Source organism: Eurytemora carolleeae, unplaced genomic scaffold, assembly GCF_000591075.1.
Source record: "Eurytemora carolleeae unplaced genomic scaffold, Eaff_2.0 scaffold92, whole genome shotgun sequence".
In the NCBI taxonomy this organism is placed as follows: Eukaryota; Metazoa; Arthropoda; class Copepoda; order Calanoida; family Temoridae; genus Eurytemora; species Eurytemora carolleeae.
Genome location: NW_019396280.1, coordinates 123,191 through 140,055, shown reverse-complemented (window position 1 = coordinate 140,055; position 16,865 = coordinate 123,191). Strand labels below are relative to the sequence as shown.

Here is a 16,865-nt window from a genome sequence, read left to right as displayed (position 1 = left end):
ATTGGAGATAATCTAATATGATATGGGACGCACTGTAGAAAATATGTCAAAAATAAAAAGGTGAAAATTGGAAGAAAAAAAATGGTATATGCATTTAAAAGTTTTCTAGAACTCAAGACCATCCATCCTCCCAGAAAATAAATTCTGAAGAACGAATAAAATTTATTACAAATACACATACAAAAGGATGATTGTAAAAAAAAAAAATATTGTGGTATTAAATTAAACTTTATACATACAAAATTAAACTTTTGTTAAAAAACATGAATATTATTTTTGCAAAATATTCCTAGATTTTTTTTCAAATTTATACTGTTGGCATTCACAATATGACTTAATTAACATCTTTCAAAAAAACCTTTTTCACTTTGCTTGAATAGTATATACCCTTCCTGATGTTTAGCTGGTGGTAGAGGGATAAAAGCGCATTTGACGTAAAGGGGTTTTTGGGTATCGATGGTGGTCCAGCGGAGAGTTGGTCGGAGGTCCATGGGTTTCTGGAACTGAGGTGGTCGGACGTTCAAGATGCTCAAGTAGCGAGATGGTTGCACGGATTTCCGGCACAGGGGTGGTTGGAGTTCCATGTTTCTTAAGAAGAGGGGTGGTTGGATATCCATGGATATCCAGTAGACGGGATATCTGAGGATCCCGATGAAGAGGGGTGGCGGAATGTCCATGGTGCACCAGTCTGTTTATCTTTAGAAATGGTAACAATTTTACAAAAGTTGAATCTTGATTAACATTTTTCATTTCCAAAAACCAACCAAATTAATCATAAAGTTTACAAATATAATTTGACAAGTGTTCCTTATTGTCATGTAAGGTTTTATGGGTTTCTTAGCTTTTACTTTTTTCGTTCTTTCAATGGGGTCAAATCCATTTAATAGTTTTAGGAGTGTCCTTCTTCTATGTTCCAAAACTGTAATGAATATAATTCTTACAAAATGTAGCATTTAAAATTTATAAGCTTTTCTTTTCACTTTTTGTAAAATAAATACCCCTAGTGGAAATGGATGGAGCTCTGTTATCTCAGGGGTTAAACATGGAGGTCCATTGTCTTCTAGGATCTCAACCTAAACCAATGATACATATTGGGACCAAAATCAATAAATAGTGAGGAATAGTTGAACAACATCGACAAAGTTGGTACTTGGTGAAAATAAATAATATCTATTTGTTTCTGTGCAGTGATTGTCATAAAATCTTTATCAAAATAAAGTTTTAGATTTGAAAATTTGAAAATTTGAAAATAAGCATTAGAGGGATTAAAAAATAATCTAAGGTCACCCTCCTTGCAAAGATGGCAATGCCAGATTCATAAAGGTCCCTTTAATTCTAGATCTTTTATTACTTGCAAATAGAATTGCTAAGGATCCATTTCATTTTAATGCGGAACCCTGAATCCAAATTTAAATTAACCCAGCTCATGAACATTTCTTGAAACTTTGCTATTTTCTTTTACCCAAAGAATATCATAGTAGAAACTATAATTAATATTCAATAATTAAAAACGTTTTATTAGATTCCTCATTGGTTGTTTAGTGCTTTAGTTAATATGTTGCTACATGAATCAAGATTTGTGTGTCAACATAATTTTGAGGATCAAAGTCTGAATCCTTTGAACTAAAATGTTGCAATCCTGAGCACTGTTTAATATAAAGTTAGCTGTTAAAACCCTGTTTTAAATATTATCAGAGGGAGTTGGTAAATATTTGGTTTTCAGGGGGGTTTATTGGGCCCAACAGGGCTGAACCCCCCCCCCTTTTAAAGAAAAATTCCAGAATATGCCTCAGAATATTGTACAACATTAACCTCATTTACTTCTTGTTGCTTCCTACTCTCAGGACTGAAGAGGTTCATGATGCTCTGGTCATATTTAAGGTTGATATTGCTCCGGTCAGGAGCCTGGTTTAGTATGCTCCTGAAGACAGACTGATCCATTATGCTCTGGTTGACTCTCTGTTTCAAAATGTTCTGGTCAGGGGACTGATTAATGATGTTATGTGGAAAAGGGTTATTCTTGTTACTCCAGTCAATAGGCTGGTTGATGAAGTTCTGATCAGTTGCTATAGAATTTGATCTATAACTTAGTTGATCTATGGGGAGGGAATCATATCTGTAAGACTGTAAGCTTAGAAAATGTAATGAAGTTAAAGTATTGGAAATTTTATAATCATATGTCAACAAAGTCATGTAAAACATTACATTGAATTCTGACATCAAAATTAAATATAAGAATGTGTAAAGGATTATCTGTAATGTGTAGGGTTCAGGAAAGATCAATTTCTACCGTTTTCAAATTTAACGTTCTTTAGATCAGGGACAAAATTTAATGAATAGTAAGAATTAGTTAACACTATTATTTATCCTGAAGTCTGGTTTACTGATTGTCTGCCGGGGGGGGGGGAAGGGGAAATTGAACCCCCCCCCCTCTGCTATATTCTTATTGTGATACAAATCTATAACGTTTGGTACGTTTTTGGAAAGTCCTTGGGCTCTACTTCAACAATCTGCAACAAAAATGGAAAATTTGCAAACATCCGAATATTTATTGCAAAATCTAGTTATAAAGCAAAAAATCTGCAAATTGCAACAAATTATATATTTTTTAAAAGCCCTCGGCCCAGCAAATTCAAATGTGCAACAACATTTGCAAAATTTTTATAACCTAAATGTGTATTCAAGAAAAATTGAAAATGTGCAAATTGCCTTTAAAGGCATCTGTGCAAAATCTGTGCAAAATATCTTCGCAAAAATTGCGCAATCTGTTTGCTTTAGTTATAGGCTTTCCAAAGAGTTATAAAAAGTTGAAATCCAATGACTGGAATTAGGATTAAATATAGATTTAGTCTGGTATAGGTAAAATAAGGCATTTTGGCAGTATGCCTGAGGACTGAGGCAGTAAGCATAAAAGCCTAGCTTAAAATATAGATTTAGTCTGGTATAGGTAAAATAAGGCATTTAGACAGTGCCTGAGGACTTAGGCAGTATGCATAAAAGCCCAGCTTACAAGCGTTACAGCCTTTGGTGAAGGGCATGGGTTAGTTAGAAAAGCCAGAAAATTTTAGCGTCCTAGCTAAAATACTTCCGAGTTATTGCAAAAAAACGATGGGGGGGGGGTCAAATTACCCCCCCCCTCAGCCAAATAGGGTTAACCTAAGTAAATGCTCCTGGTTCCAGTTAAAGAAATTTGTAACTACTTCGCAAAATTCATTAAGTCTTGTCTCAGATTACATTGAATTAAAAGGTTTGTAGATCAGATTCCTAAAGAGCCGGGGATTTTCTCCAGGTTTGGTTTCTTGGTGATTACAACCTTTAACAAGGATATATTTTTTCTTTAAAAATAATGTTATCCCCCCCCCCTTTAAGATTTTAGGTATGTTTGAGGGAGCAGATGTTTGTTATCAGTGAAAAACAGATAAATGAAAAAAACTTGTGAGTTGATGCCCAATTTCGCATATTAAATAACCTTAACCTTATTGCTGTTTGGCTCACAGATATTCAGCGTAGACCTGTCCAGCTTGGACTCTATAACCCGGACCTTGAGAAAACCTAAAAAAGAAAAATAACTAAGCAGAAGTTGGATTAACATTGACAGATATAGTAGAAATCACGACGACGCAGACAAAATATTAATACTAGCACTTCCCCCAGAGTATACAGCTTTTCTTGATTTCCTCAACAGAAACTTAAAGTTTCAAGAGATAAGTTTTTGATGCATACTGTAGTCTTGTGCAGTACATGTATGAACCAAGTTCAATAATGCGTAGATGAAGCAGGAACCGAGTTTAAACCAGGAAGATTATCTGAATTGTACTTAAAGAAGGAGTTGGAGAATATACTTCAGTCCCGCATACCATCTAGCGGGGTTCACATGATTAAATATAAATTGTGAAACATTTTTTTAAATTTGATATTATGGAGTTTGTATTTCAGAATTTTTTATTTTCAGGAGTTTGTCTCGTCAGGAGTTTGTCTCGTCAGGAGTTTGTCTTTCAGGAGTTTGTCTTTTCAGGAGTTTGTCTTTCCGGAGTTTGTCTTTCAGGAGTTTGTCTTTCAGGAGTTTGTCACGGCGCCGTTTTTCCTCCCATGATCAAAATCCGGGATGTGGAATTAAGATTAAATTAATCTACAGATTAACTAACAGAAGAGCATGATCAAGCATTAGTCGCGATATCCACAATACAAGAGTTCCTAGCCAATGAGAAATGTTACAACCTTTTGTGTAAGTTCACGTTTGTTTAAGTAATGACTAAAATTTAGATTAAAACAGTCAGCTTCAACAAAACAAGAAACATTTTTTCTAAGCAGAAATGTTTAAAATGTTTATTTAAGCTTCACATAGAAATGAGAATAATGAGTATGAAAAAGTTCTGAAATATTCTGCAGATTAATTTAATCACGGTTGGTTTAAAAACATAAAAAAAAGTGACACACATCACAAGTTTTCAAATCTATTAAGATTTTTTAATTACCCTTCTTCTTGTTCTTCCAAGGTTTTGAGTATTTCTCATCACTGACTGCAATATGCTGGACTCTTGGTACAATAATACTCTCCTCTTCTTCTTCATCTAAATATATTTGGAGTAAAGGGGCAATAAGCGTAATTTTTAGTGACTGTCCTTGCAAAGATAGCCATGCATGATTCATGAAAATATGGTTTATATAAGTGTTAATTTTTGATTGTAGAGAATTCTCAATTAAAAATGATTTCTTTTCATTATTGTAATCATTCATTTCTAATTTATATTTGATCAGACCTAGTTTTTAACCCTATAAAGGCTGGGGGGTCTGAATCGATGTATAGAAAAAGGCCTTAGAGAATAGGGTTAAAATGCAGAGAAAAAAAGTTAGACCGGGGAGGGTTGAAAAAATGCCTAAAAAAGGGTAAAAAAATGAAATGTTTGTTTATTGTTTTTAACAAATATCAAAGTGTGACACATGTTTCTACATGCATTTTTCAAGGGCTTTTCAAAAATATAGTTTTTAGATTTGTAGCTTTAGTCACAAAAAGTTATGGGCTATTTATATTTTTATTTCACAGACCAGACTTTTTTCTGCACTAATTTACCCTACCCTATAAATTAAAAAAAAATATTTTTTTTTAACACAAAATCCTTTAAATTATTATTCATTAAAAGTCACAAATTTTCACAGTGATAGTGTCAAAAATGAGAGTGCTAGGACAAAAAACTACGGGGGGGGGGCGCCAAACGCCCGCCTCCCCAGCCTGTTTAAGGTTAAGAGAACCACTTTGAATCGGATTTTGTCATCTTTACTTTGAGGGGAACTTAAAATTACGCTTACAGTCCCTTTAAAGGATGCATTTGTCCAAAAGAAAGTGTTTACAAATGTCAAAGTTGATGAACCAAAATGAAATTGAGAGTTTCTGTACAATTTTTTGAGGAAAACTATCAGAAATAGATTTGAAAACAAAGGCTTTCTGATGGGGCATTGTTCAGCTCACTGCAGCCCCCCCCCTGTATGTACCCCTGAGATATTTGAATAACACAAATTAAATTATGCTTTTTCGCTTTTCCATTCATCTTCTATTAAGTGGGTCAATTTATTTCATATAAACATAATCTTATCAAATCTTATATTTAAGTAATCTTTGTTTGTTTTTTTACATGTATAATTGTGCTTGACCCATTTGCGTCAAATTTTGATATTTACCTTAATTGAGTAGGTTGATTTTTAATTTATTAGGAAAGCTGGGTTCCAAAGCTAATAAGTTAAAAAACTAAATTGAACATAAATTTTACATATTGCCTGTTGCTAAGTCTTGAATCATTATATTTTTCCACCCTAAGTATAGTTAGTGTCCCTATTTAATTATATTTACTAGGACCCCAGTGTGGAACATATAGGGCTGGGCTTTGTAAAGTTATCACAGGAATCAAGCGTAAAAAAGTTTAAAAAATAAAGCAAAAATTTCGTTAAGGAAAACAAAATTTGTTTATTATTATACCTGTCTTAACATTAAATAAAAAATACAATTTTTGAAATTAAAGACCAAGAACATTAATGTCAATGAACATAAGTTATTGAAAATTAACCGAAAATTCCATGTTTAGCTAAGTTTTTAGTTAAATACAACCGGTTATATAATTGAACAACTCATTAACAAACTAAATGAAAAAGTTTACATGTGCCTAGCACTAAAAATAACTTTCAACTTTATATCTGGGTCTCACACAATATGCATCGCAATGGCACTATTTACTGTTTAGAAATTAAAAAAGGAAATTTTTGATTTGGATTAATACTGTGAGAAAAAGGATTTTGAAATATACACCACTAATAGAAATTAATAATTAGAATAAAACGCAAGTTTTTTATCAATATTCTTGGTTTATTTTGGAATATACTTTTTAAAACAATTTAAAAGTATTTTTTGAATCTTTAATCGATATCTAATAAACAACTACAGTTGAAGATATGATATAAAAATTCCATGTTCCATGAATAATAAGAGTTATGATCTCTTGGCAGCTAGAAATATTTACAAATACTAACAAAGTTAAAGGGATTGTTCCAGGATAAAAAGCTTAACACCAAACTTTCTTACATTAGGAATCAAGGCCAGGATGATACATTTATAATTTCTGACCTGACAAAATGACATTTTTGCCATGTAAATGACATTTTTCATGAACTAATTGTACTAATTGTATTTCAAAGAACACTTTTCATGATTGAGATGGTAATAAAATCCTTATTAAATTAATAGTAAATTCAGGCAAAATTTTAAAAAGTTATGCAATCCCTGAAAACGCCTAAAGCTTTAGTATGAGGTAAAAAAATTTAAAGCAAGATATTTTTCATAAAAAGGGTTTACTATGGGGATAAGTTTGTATGCAGAAGAGGGGGGGGGGGTAATTAGTTGGTAGGAAAGGGGAAGAAGGGTGCAGGAAATCAAGATCAGGGGAACTTGATAAGAAGTTGACTGATTGATTGATAACAACTTGATCTGTATCAATTACAGAGCCTTCTACTCAGCTAATTACACTAGGGGGTGTATCATCATATTCTTATACCATCTACACCTGGGTTAGGCAGCAGGATATTATCAGAGTGATTTGTTATATTTTTCTTTAAAAAATTCCTCTACAAGAAAATGATTAAATAATGATGGAAAGAATTATGCTGGGAGAAAAGCATTTGTGTGTGTGGGGGAGGGTAAATTTGATTTGGAAGGAGTAAGTTAAATTTTGTAAGAGGGGGGGGGGGGGAGTAAGGAAGTTTAAACGTACAGTTTGGAAATAAGAAATGTATATCGTTTCTTCCGAAACAATAATCTTTGTTATTTATTATATATTCCCCTAACCTGGGGTTTTAAGATAAGGTTTGTATTCAACTCAGATTCTTTATTGATCAAAGCAGTAGTATTAGCTTTGTTGGCAGTTCTTCCAGCTTACAGCTACCTTAAACCCACAGATATATATATAAAATCAAAAATTATTCCAAGTTTTTAAATCTGCATATCTAGAAAAAAGCAAACCATATATTTTAAGAAGTAACCTTTCATCTTTATTTCATAATAAAATTTGTTAGTTTAAAAGAACAACGATTTTTTTTTCAGATAACCAATGCGTTTTTAGGGCGAGTAATACTTCTACAGATTGAAAAATCAGTAGTTTACATTTAGGTTTTTTTTTGTATGGACGCTACGTTCTTCAGTATAAGTTGCTTTTAACAATTTTCTCCTTATAGAGGTAACAGATAGAAGTAAGAATAGTAGCGATCAAAAGTGATTATTTTTCGCCGTAAGCCTACACCCCCATTTATTTTTCGCGAACACTCCTTTTAAGGAAAATATTTATTTTTAGGGAAAAATAGATGAATTCTTGAATAAATAAACCCCTGTGAAAAACCTTGTAATGTGAATATACAGGTTTTGAAGAGAATGCATCATTGTAAACTTTTATCTCTGGGTCTTGGACGTATTGATATATAACTGTGTTCTAAATATATTGTTTACTGGGGCATTCAGAGTAAATTCTGGTCAAGAAAATAAACACAGGAACCAACATGACATTTTAAACGCAGGAAAAAAATAAAGAAGCTTGACTCTGTACATAAAAGAACATGAATAAACATTTATAAATATAAATAATCAGCATGACCCTTTGTAAAAAAGAGAAGCAAGCATGAATCTTAGCAAAAAAAAAAATAAACCAGTATGATGAGGAACTGACATGGCTTTTCGCAAATAGAAGAGCAAACATGACTCTCTATAAATTAAGGACACTGTTGCTGCTAATTCCAAAATTTATATTCTTGGAGGTTTTGATAAATATACAGCAAAGTAAGCACCATGTAAAAACACATCATCTGAAAAAAGTGTAGTTTACGTATTTAATGAAAACTGAAACAAAAACTTTCTAGGATTTTAAGATCGGGTATATTTATGCCAAGATGGTCAAAATCTGAAAAATTAAGGAATCGTCTATTTTTGGGACTGGAAAATCTAAAATCTACAAAAAATATAAAATTTGGAATGTTTTCGCAGATTGGGCAAGCTCTCAAATCTGCCAACTACACATATGTTGTTCCTGCAAAATATTGCAAGCTCTTCACAATTACTTTAGGAATTCTAAAGATTTAAAATGTGCAAGATTTTAGTGGCGAGAATGAAAAATTTAAAAACAAAAATAGAAAAGTTTCAAAATAAATTTCCAGCGTTTTGGGGAGGAAAAGCAGGGCCTGGCAAGGTTAATAATGAAAATTAAAAGGTTTTTAAACCATTTTAACTTTGCAGAATTCAATAAAAATTTTGTTTTTAACTAGACAAATTTTATATTCACGGGAACTAAAAAAGTTGTGCATACCAAAACACCAGCTTTTGATAAGGGAATGTGCACACACAATTTTAGGTTAGGTTAAGATAAAATCGCCAGGGTTTTGCAACATGCATTTGAAACGGAAGTTGTGCTTATTCTTATAGAAATGTCGGATTTTAAGTGAAGATTATAATAACGTTAAAAGAATTGTGCGCGGAGCAGAATGGTAAATGATTTGTCCAAAAATCTGTGCCAAAACCAGGGTATATCAAGGATTTATGTTGCAAAAACAGCAGGAAGGGAGATGTTAAAAAATGATGAATTATACAATCCAATCATTACGAAAACAAAGTTGGTTGGAGGGGGTTGGCTCCTTCCCTGTATAGACTGTGAAAACGCAATTGTGATGCAAACAGGATGAAGGGTAATCTGAGAAAAATTAATGATTATCTTTAAATATAAAGAAGTAAGCTGTTTGTTTGTATGTCCGATCATAACTCTTGAACCTCTGGACCGTTCTGCATTAAGCTTTGATTGGGGAACTCAGGAGAACCACGGGAATATTTTTAGCATGGTTTTGAGATTCTAAGGGAAACATAGCTAAAATCATGATTAAACTCCGGGAGAAACTCTGGGTAACCTGAGGAGTAGAGGTTGGGGGGGGGGAGGTGTCTAGAGGATTTTAGTATGCTTCTTTAACCGCAATATTTTTCTTAACTTTCACATGTTTACAATTACTTTCTCATTCTTAGAGACATGAATGTTGAGAGAGACGACTTAAAGGTCATCCATAATCTTTGGTAATTTTCTTACACTGAATTGTGTATAAAAAAATAAATGCATTTTATACATGAACTTGCATTTTTCTAAATTAATTAATAAATTTTTTTTATCATTTTGTAGCTTTCAAAGCTTAATGACGACATTTAGGTCGTTTCTCAACTGTCATATTTAGTGCAGGACACCATGTAGTTAACAAAAAAGTAATCCAAAAAATAACAAGGAGATAAACGCACATTTTATCAGTGATAAATGAAAATAATAAAAATATTTGTTATTCTTTTATGGAGAAAACAATAATAACTATCATAGTAGTTATAGCATATACCTAATCAGTGTAATAATATTGTAACTATACAATGAAATATCTTCACTATAAGTCATCCCATCATCCTTCATACACAAAGTGATAGGCATTAACTTGTATCGGTTTTCTCAGACCTTTAAGGTTTTTGGACTTTAAAATGGCAACACAAAATTCTAACCCATAAAAACAAGGTTCCAATATTTAGTTATATCTGTATCTATTCTAATAAAGTTGATTTTTATTTAAATGTGTGCAAAAGTGCTATCCACAGAAAAAAATAAAAGGAAACCTAACCATTAAAACGTGTTTGGTTATTTTGTGCATGTATCTTGTTTCAAGAGTAAATTTTACCAAAGTGTACGGAAATCAGGAAAAAAGAAGATTGTAGAAGATACATTCTACAATCTTTAGTTTAAAGTCAAGTTAGATAGATCAACTCACCCTCTCCTTACCTCCCTTATCTCTGAAAATAAGAATTCAATGAGAAAATCTAATGGAAGGACGAATATTATGAAATATGATAAAATGTGTGTCTAAAATGGATTGATAGATAGATAGATAGATATTATGGGGGGAGGGGGTCGAGTTGGAAATTAAGAAAAATGCCGAGGCTTTGGGATCACTGGAGGGGGAAGTAGCTCAGGGAAATGGAGAGGGTAGGTTATTTAAGATTTGAGATGAAGAGAAAAAGGAAAGGGAAAGTAAAAAAGGATAGAAAGAGATTGGACCGGAGCAGGGGGAGAATGATTATTGGGAAATAGAGCTTGGAACTCTTGTTTTGTGAATATTAATGCTTGAGCTTGATATTTTGTTAATCTGCAGATTAATCTAATCTTTAGTCGATATCCCACAGTGTAATTGTACCCTGAACTGAAGGGAAAACTAAAACAAGGATACTCAATTTAAAAGTGCCTACAATAGATATCGAGATCGGTGGATCGGAATTAAGATTATTCAACACAAAAGTTCCCAGCTCAGGGAGGAATAGGGAGTTATAGAGAAGGTTAGCTTACAGGAGAAGGCAAGGGGAAGATGAAAGTTTATCCTAGGGGAGTAATGTTAAAGATGACTAATATATAGTAAACTATGGACGTATCCTGAACGTTATGAACCATGAATCTTGGGAAAAACTTCATTTATTGTACAAAAAGTTTTTCCACTCGGCAAGGTTATCTCTTTGTTTGTTTGGAAAGGAGGAAATGTATAGTGAGAGTAAGAATCGCCATTTTGCCAAATTAATGTAGAACCATTTAGAAAAAATCATTCTGTCCGAAACTTTGAAAATCCGGGAAACGTGGGTGTCAAAAAATTCTTACAAGTTTGTCAAATACGACTTTGTAAGAGTGATTTTTTACACCAAGACCAGCTTAAATGGTTTTATTTAATCTTAGTGCAAAGAGGAATCAATACCAAGTACAACTACTTTATTTGTTTATAGACTACTAGCTGAAGTGCCCGGCGTTGCCCGTGGTATTAATAAAATCGAATTTTGAATTTTTTTTGGATCTTGGAAAAAAAAAATCTAATTTTTAAAGAACATAAAATTTCAAATTTGTTAATTGTTTCTTAGGTACTCAAGGGTTCCTCAACAATTTTAGCCCATTGGGTCCAGGTGTTTGTCCGGCTAAAGGGAACATATATACGAATGTCTTGTTTTATTATATAGATAGATTATTATCTTTTTTTATATGAACCAAGTGCTTATTTTTCAACCAAAAATGCCATTTTGGTTTGAATAAGGTCGGCTATCAATTCCACTGTATTCTGGCTACCACTGTATGTAGTTGTATAGTAAGCGTATGAATTTAATAATTCATCTTTCACCCCCCCCCTCTCAATGTGCAATTTTAAAATCTACTGAACCTATAAAAATTTCTAAAAAAAAACATTTATTCCAAAATAAAAAAAATACAAAAAAATAACTACTGTGAGAATTTTCAAACTGACATTTCCCAAGAATCAATTAATGTTTTAAACAGCATTAATTGCTAATTTTTAACAACTTTTCATTTAACAAAAAGAGAATTTTAGCTAAGAAAAGGGGAAAGGGTCATTTTACGAAGAATTTTCTGCCCAAAGAGCATTTTTAAGGTACAACCAATCTCATGATTCTCTATAAATAAAGTAGAGAGAGGTGAGGGGGCCAGGGGGATTACTGATCAGTTTTTGTTAGCATTCTTGAAGGTGCACTGCGTCTCATGGTTCTCCACCTCCTCCTTCTTCCCCTTCACCTTACACCCAGGGTAAAGGCAGGTATACTCTGCAAGAGAACAGATGTTTAGCGCCAGCCTTGAGAACTGGGGGTTTTGGTTGTCCTTGGATAGTATCACCCGACATATTGGACATGTTCTCCTACAACAACATTTGCTTTAAATCAATTAAAAATAATCTTGATGTGTTTTCCCAATCATTTTTCAAAGCGACAATTTTCCCATTGCACCTTTTTTAAGTGGAACTTATCCAAATGTCATATATGAAGCAATTTAGTAACTTTTTTAAAGATATCCTAATATCATTTAAAGAGAATCAATAACAACAAAATCCAATTTTTACCAAAATTATTTATTCATAGAAATGTCAATTGTCTATTTAACAGATTTACTTAGAACTTTGGTACAGTGAAAACCAGAAAACAAAATAAGACGTAGACTTTCAGTTTCAAATTATGACTTTAAATAGTCCAATGGAAATGAGGCAGAGTAATAGCGCATTGTAAGTAGACGCATTTCCCTTAATAAGAGATTAAATAACTTACATGGAAAGCTTTTTGTTTTGTGAGATTAAATGTACTTCAATTTTGCTTTCATGTCTTCTACCTATTCTACAGTTTTCTGGTTATCATTGTATAATTTTGGATGAAATCATTTCCCGCTCTTGCACCAGTACTGTCAATGCATCTCCACAAATTACACGTTGATTGACTATGGTATCCTTTAAATTGCTGTCAGGGCATAAATAATGGAAATATTTGTGTTTTTCTCCTTTTTAAAATGCAGGCCTTCTACAAAAGTGAGTTGAGAAATTATGCATAAGAGACAAGAAAGCAAAATTGACGAAATTTCTTTCTTTTCAAATAAGAAAAACAATATTATCCCTCTCATTGTTCCACAGATACAAAGAGCAATGAACTCTTAAAATCGAGAATCCTTTTGATTTTCGTGGACAGTGCCTTTAACTAACAAATTTACCTGCAACAGGTATCACATGTGATATGGCCATTTCTACAGATTGGGATCCTGTTTCCTCTTGGTAGCTCCAGGCACACAGGACATGAGACAAACTCATTTAGCTCCTGGAGTAGATCAGTCTTCTCCCGAATAGTGTTATTCTTCTCAAGTTCTGCTCGAGTTTTCTTCTCTTTCTCCTCAATTAGTGCTTCTTTACATTTAGTCAGTTCTTCTTTTTGCTCCTTTATGTTCCTGACCAAATCATCGTTTGAAGAAGTCAGTGCAATTACTTTACTAACTTTCTCATGCATCAAGGCTCTGGAACTTTCTGCTGCTGTTTTCATGTCTTTCATTTTCAGTTTTACTCTCTCTGCTGTCTCGATGTTTGCTTTTCTTGTCTTGTCGAGTAAAGTTTTATATGTTTCAAGTACCTTTCTACTTTCTTCTCTGGCTAAAGCCTCAAGCTTTAATCTGGACATAAGATTATTTTTTTCCGATTCTTCTTTCTTGATTTTCTCTTGCATTTTCTGTATCTCCTTTTCAGCTGATTCTAAATCCTTTTTCATCTTTGCTCCTTTCTCTTTGACATTCTTCAGTTCTTTGTCAGCTTGCAGCAAACTCTTTCTCAACTCTCTCAGCTCCTTTTCAGCTGTTGTTCTCTGCACATCTAGATCAACCTCTGCAGCAATTCTTTTCTTCTTTTCAGCATCTTTATCCTTCTCAAAAACTTCAAGTTTATTTCTCAATTCATCCCTTTCCATTTCAACATTGTTCTTTTTAATTTTTAATCGTCTTCTTTCTTCCTGTTCTGTCAGCAGTTCAGTTTCTAGAGTAATTATCCTCTTCTCCATGTCTTCTTTCTCCTTTTTCAGAATTTTGGTTTCCTTTTCGTCTTTATCAACTTTTATTATCAGATCAGCGTTGGCTTGAACAGACTTTATCCATGCATTCTTTAGCTCCTCGTTCTTGTTCTTTTCTTTAGCAGTTATTTCCAACCACTTTTTATCCTGATCTTTTCTAGTTTCAATCATAGTTTGAATATCTACAAATATCTTCTCATTTTTGTCTTTCTCTTTTTCAACTTGGGATTGTAATTCCTTTATTTTAGTTTTATTGTCTTCTTTTTCCTTTTCCATCTTTGCTTCCATTTCCACAATTCTCTTTATGTTCTCTTTTTTATCCTTTTCCACTAAAGAGAGTATTTCCCCCATTTTCTTAGAGTTCTCAACTTTTTCCTTTTCCATCTGAGCTTGGAATTTGTCCATTTCCGTTTTATTCTCCTGTTTTTCCTTTTCCATCCTAGATTGCATCTCTTCAATTTTATTTTCCTGTTCAATATTTTCTTTCATCATATCCTTTACTAGCGAATAATTCCATTCCTTCTGAGTCAATTTATGGTCTTCTTCCTCCCTCTTCTCTGTCGACATCTTCTGTTCAGGTTGAAAATTGCTGTCAGCCGCTTTCATCCTTGGAGTAATGTCAATTATAACTTTACATACATTGAAACAAGGGTTTCCAAAGATTCTTTTGCTAAATTCTGACGATCTCAAAGAAATACTTTGTATTCACAAATTTCGAAAATTTACTTTGAAGTTTAAATACGAACATATTTTTGCGAAATTAATTAAATAATTTTGAGATAAAACTAAATTTTTCTCAAATTAGATACTATTTAAAATTTTGTTTAGCAAATTAATGAAAAAATTTATTTTTTAAATAGCCTTTTATTCAAAATAATTCAAAATAATTCATAAAGTCACAATCCATGAAATTACTGGAACACTTTGACCCTTGTATTAGGAATTAAAAAAAAAAAATTTTTATCATTTAAATCTCGGATTTTTACTCAGTGTCACACACATAACAAATTTAGGTTTTAAGCTTCACTTAAATTAACCCCAATTTTTTTTAGAAAATTTAAAGTATAGGATAAGCCAATTTCAAAATTTGATGAGTAGCCCTTTTGGAGAAAGTGGGGTTTGAAAAATTGACCAAAAGGGATCCTTTAGTTTGCCAGGACTGAAAACTGCAAAAAGGTGATAATCATTTAATCTAAAAGGTTTACATAAAAATTAAGAAAGTAAACCCAAAATATTTTTTCATTCTAAAGGGAGTTGGTTATCTAACATTAATCTCTCCGGATTATGTTTTCAGTGATATGTAAAATATCATGATTTAAAACATAGTTCTTGCTTAATAAAATAACTGTTGTCACCCAACCCTAAAACAACTACAGAATACAAATAAACTAACAACTTTATTTAATACAAAGTTAATCCTTTTTATAAATTTTATTCAATTCAAATGTGATGAAAAGGTTAAAAAAAGGTGCCAAACATAAGAAAACTGACTATTTATAAAATAAAAAAATATTTAAGTCAATATTTGTAATTTCAAATGTAAACTTTATGGATTCGATGATTATCACCTTTTTCAGTTTTCCTCTTCATGGCAATTTTGGATCCATTTTGGCAAATATTTCAAACCCCATTTTCTCAAAAAAGACAACTTATCAAATTTGTTTAAAAAGATTTTTGAAATCGACTAATCCTATATAGGTTTAATTTCCAAAACAATTTGGGGGTAATTATCAGTTAAATCTAAAACCTAAATTTGTCATGTGTGGTCAACAGTGCTTAGGGTCTGAATCTGGAACATTTTGTCTTCATGGATCTGGAGCTGAATCAAAGGGGCATAATACCAACCAAACCTTGCTAAAACCAACACAAATCTCATCTGTTTATTAAGGAGTGATTAATAAATGGTTCATTTAGTTTCAGCATAAAATTAAACAAATTTTTTTTAACATTTTTTGGGTATCCCTGGTAAAAACTGTAATCCTACCTTTTTACTTCATTTTCTTCTTCCAACCTTTCAAAGGTTCTTTTCCGTGTTGCATCTTCTTTGATCTTAGCTTCCATTTTCTGTTTTCTTTTGAAGCTTTTCTTGTTTGTATGCTTTCCCTTTCTTTCTCCTCCACTTTCCTTCTTCTTGATCTTCATTTTTTTCTTTTTAAAATAGATAAATATGAAATCTTTATCAATTTAATTCAATTTATAATCTAATCTTATCTCGTGAAGGATATCAAAATTATTCCTTATTTTAATGAACATGGTTCTCCACAACCACAAGGTATGTGACTTCAATGACGACTTCTAACTCTTTTAATGATTTGATAGTTAAACTTGACTTTCAGGCGTCAATATATTCTATTATTGATTGGTAAAAAAACCATGACTTTAAGTATAAAGACTAAACAAATTCCGTATAGTCGTCTCTGCCCTGTAGTAAGGGCATCATCTTAAAATCCATATACAGTGTGCACTTTGTGTCACAATTACATTTAAAGACATTACAAAGTAAATATTTTGCATCACATTATCAAATAAATTTATATATATATAAGGTATCTGAATATGACATTGTAAAAAAAGCAAACTGTGACTGTAATAAATTGTACGAAACATACATTTAACGACGTCCAATAATTTGACTTTGACAGATTTTAACAAAATCACAAAACATTGCAGGATACTTATGTAGCATAAAGCGGGTAAACATGATATTCTGAAAACTTGGAGTACGTTGTACGTCATAAAGGATTTAATCTTTAAACTTAGACATAATGAGATTATTCATTGAAACTGCGTTTCAATCGAACACTTAACATGATTAGCTCAAAATACGGTATATAATATGGGCAGAGAAGATCAACTGTGTTATATCTATTCTCTTTAATCCTTTAAATACGTAACTTAATCTTTAACTGTGCGATAAATACGTAATACGATGGTCTTAATCATGTGATATCTATCTTAACATGAT

At 32.2% G+C, this 16,865-nt stretch overlaps 2 protein-coding genes across 2 annotated transcripts in view; both read right to left on the bottom strand.

Moving 5' to 3' along the window:
- Positions 1 to 235: 235 nt before the first annotated feature.
- The window catches only part of LOC111700037 (uncharacterized), a 57,615-nt gene continuing 40,985 nt past the window's right edge, over positions 236 to 16,865 (bottom strand). Inside the window, exons 7-12 of the mRNA XM_023470850.1 lie at positions 4,476 to 4,571; positions 3,476 to 3,552; positions 3,265 to 3,313; positions 1,813 to 2,066; positions 999 to 1,073; positions 236 to 696 (exon numbers count right to left, since the gene is read on the bottom strand). Coding sequence (XP_023326618.1) covers positions 400 to 696; positions 999 to 1,073; positions 1,813 to 2,066; positions 3,265 to 3,313; positions 3,476 to 3,552; positions 4,476 to 4,571 — 848 coding nt within the window. The 3' untranslated portion in view covers positions 236 to 399. The remainder of the gene's footprint in view (positions 697 to 998; positions 1,074 to 1,812; positions 2,067 to 3,264; positions 3,314 to 3,475; positions 3,553 to 4,475; positions 4,572 to 16,865) is intronic.
- Positions 11,752 to 16,836, bottom strand: LOC111700033 (calponin homology domain-containing protein DDB_G0272472). The gene is made up of 3 exons (XM_023470844.1): positions 15,885 to 16,836; positions 13,062 to 14,507; positions 11,752 to 12,225 (listed from the first exon to the last, which is right to left on the bottom strand). Exons 1-3 carry the CDS (start codon positions 16,040 to 16,042, stop codon positions 12,033 to 12,035), a joined length of 1,797 nt encoding a protein of 598 aa, XP_023326612.1. The 5' UTR covers positions 16,043 to 16,836; the 3' UTR covers positions 11,752 to 12,032.

Coding starts and splice junctions, on each gene's coding strand:
- LOC111700033 (XM_023470844.1), bottom strand. CDS start 16,042: ATGAAGATCAAGAAGAAGGAAAGTGGAGGAGAAAGAAAGGGAAAGCAT. Junction 14,508..15,884: donor GAAGAAAATGAAGTAAAAAG/GTAGGATTACAG, acceptor CATTACTCCAAG/GATGAAAGCGGCTGACAGCA. Junction 12,226..13,061: donor ACATGTGATACCTGTTGCAG/GTAAATTTGTTA, acceptor ATGTTGTTGTAG/GAGAACATGTCCAATATGTC.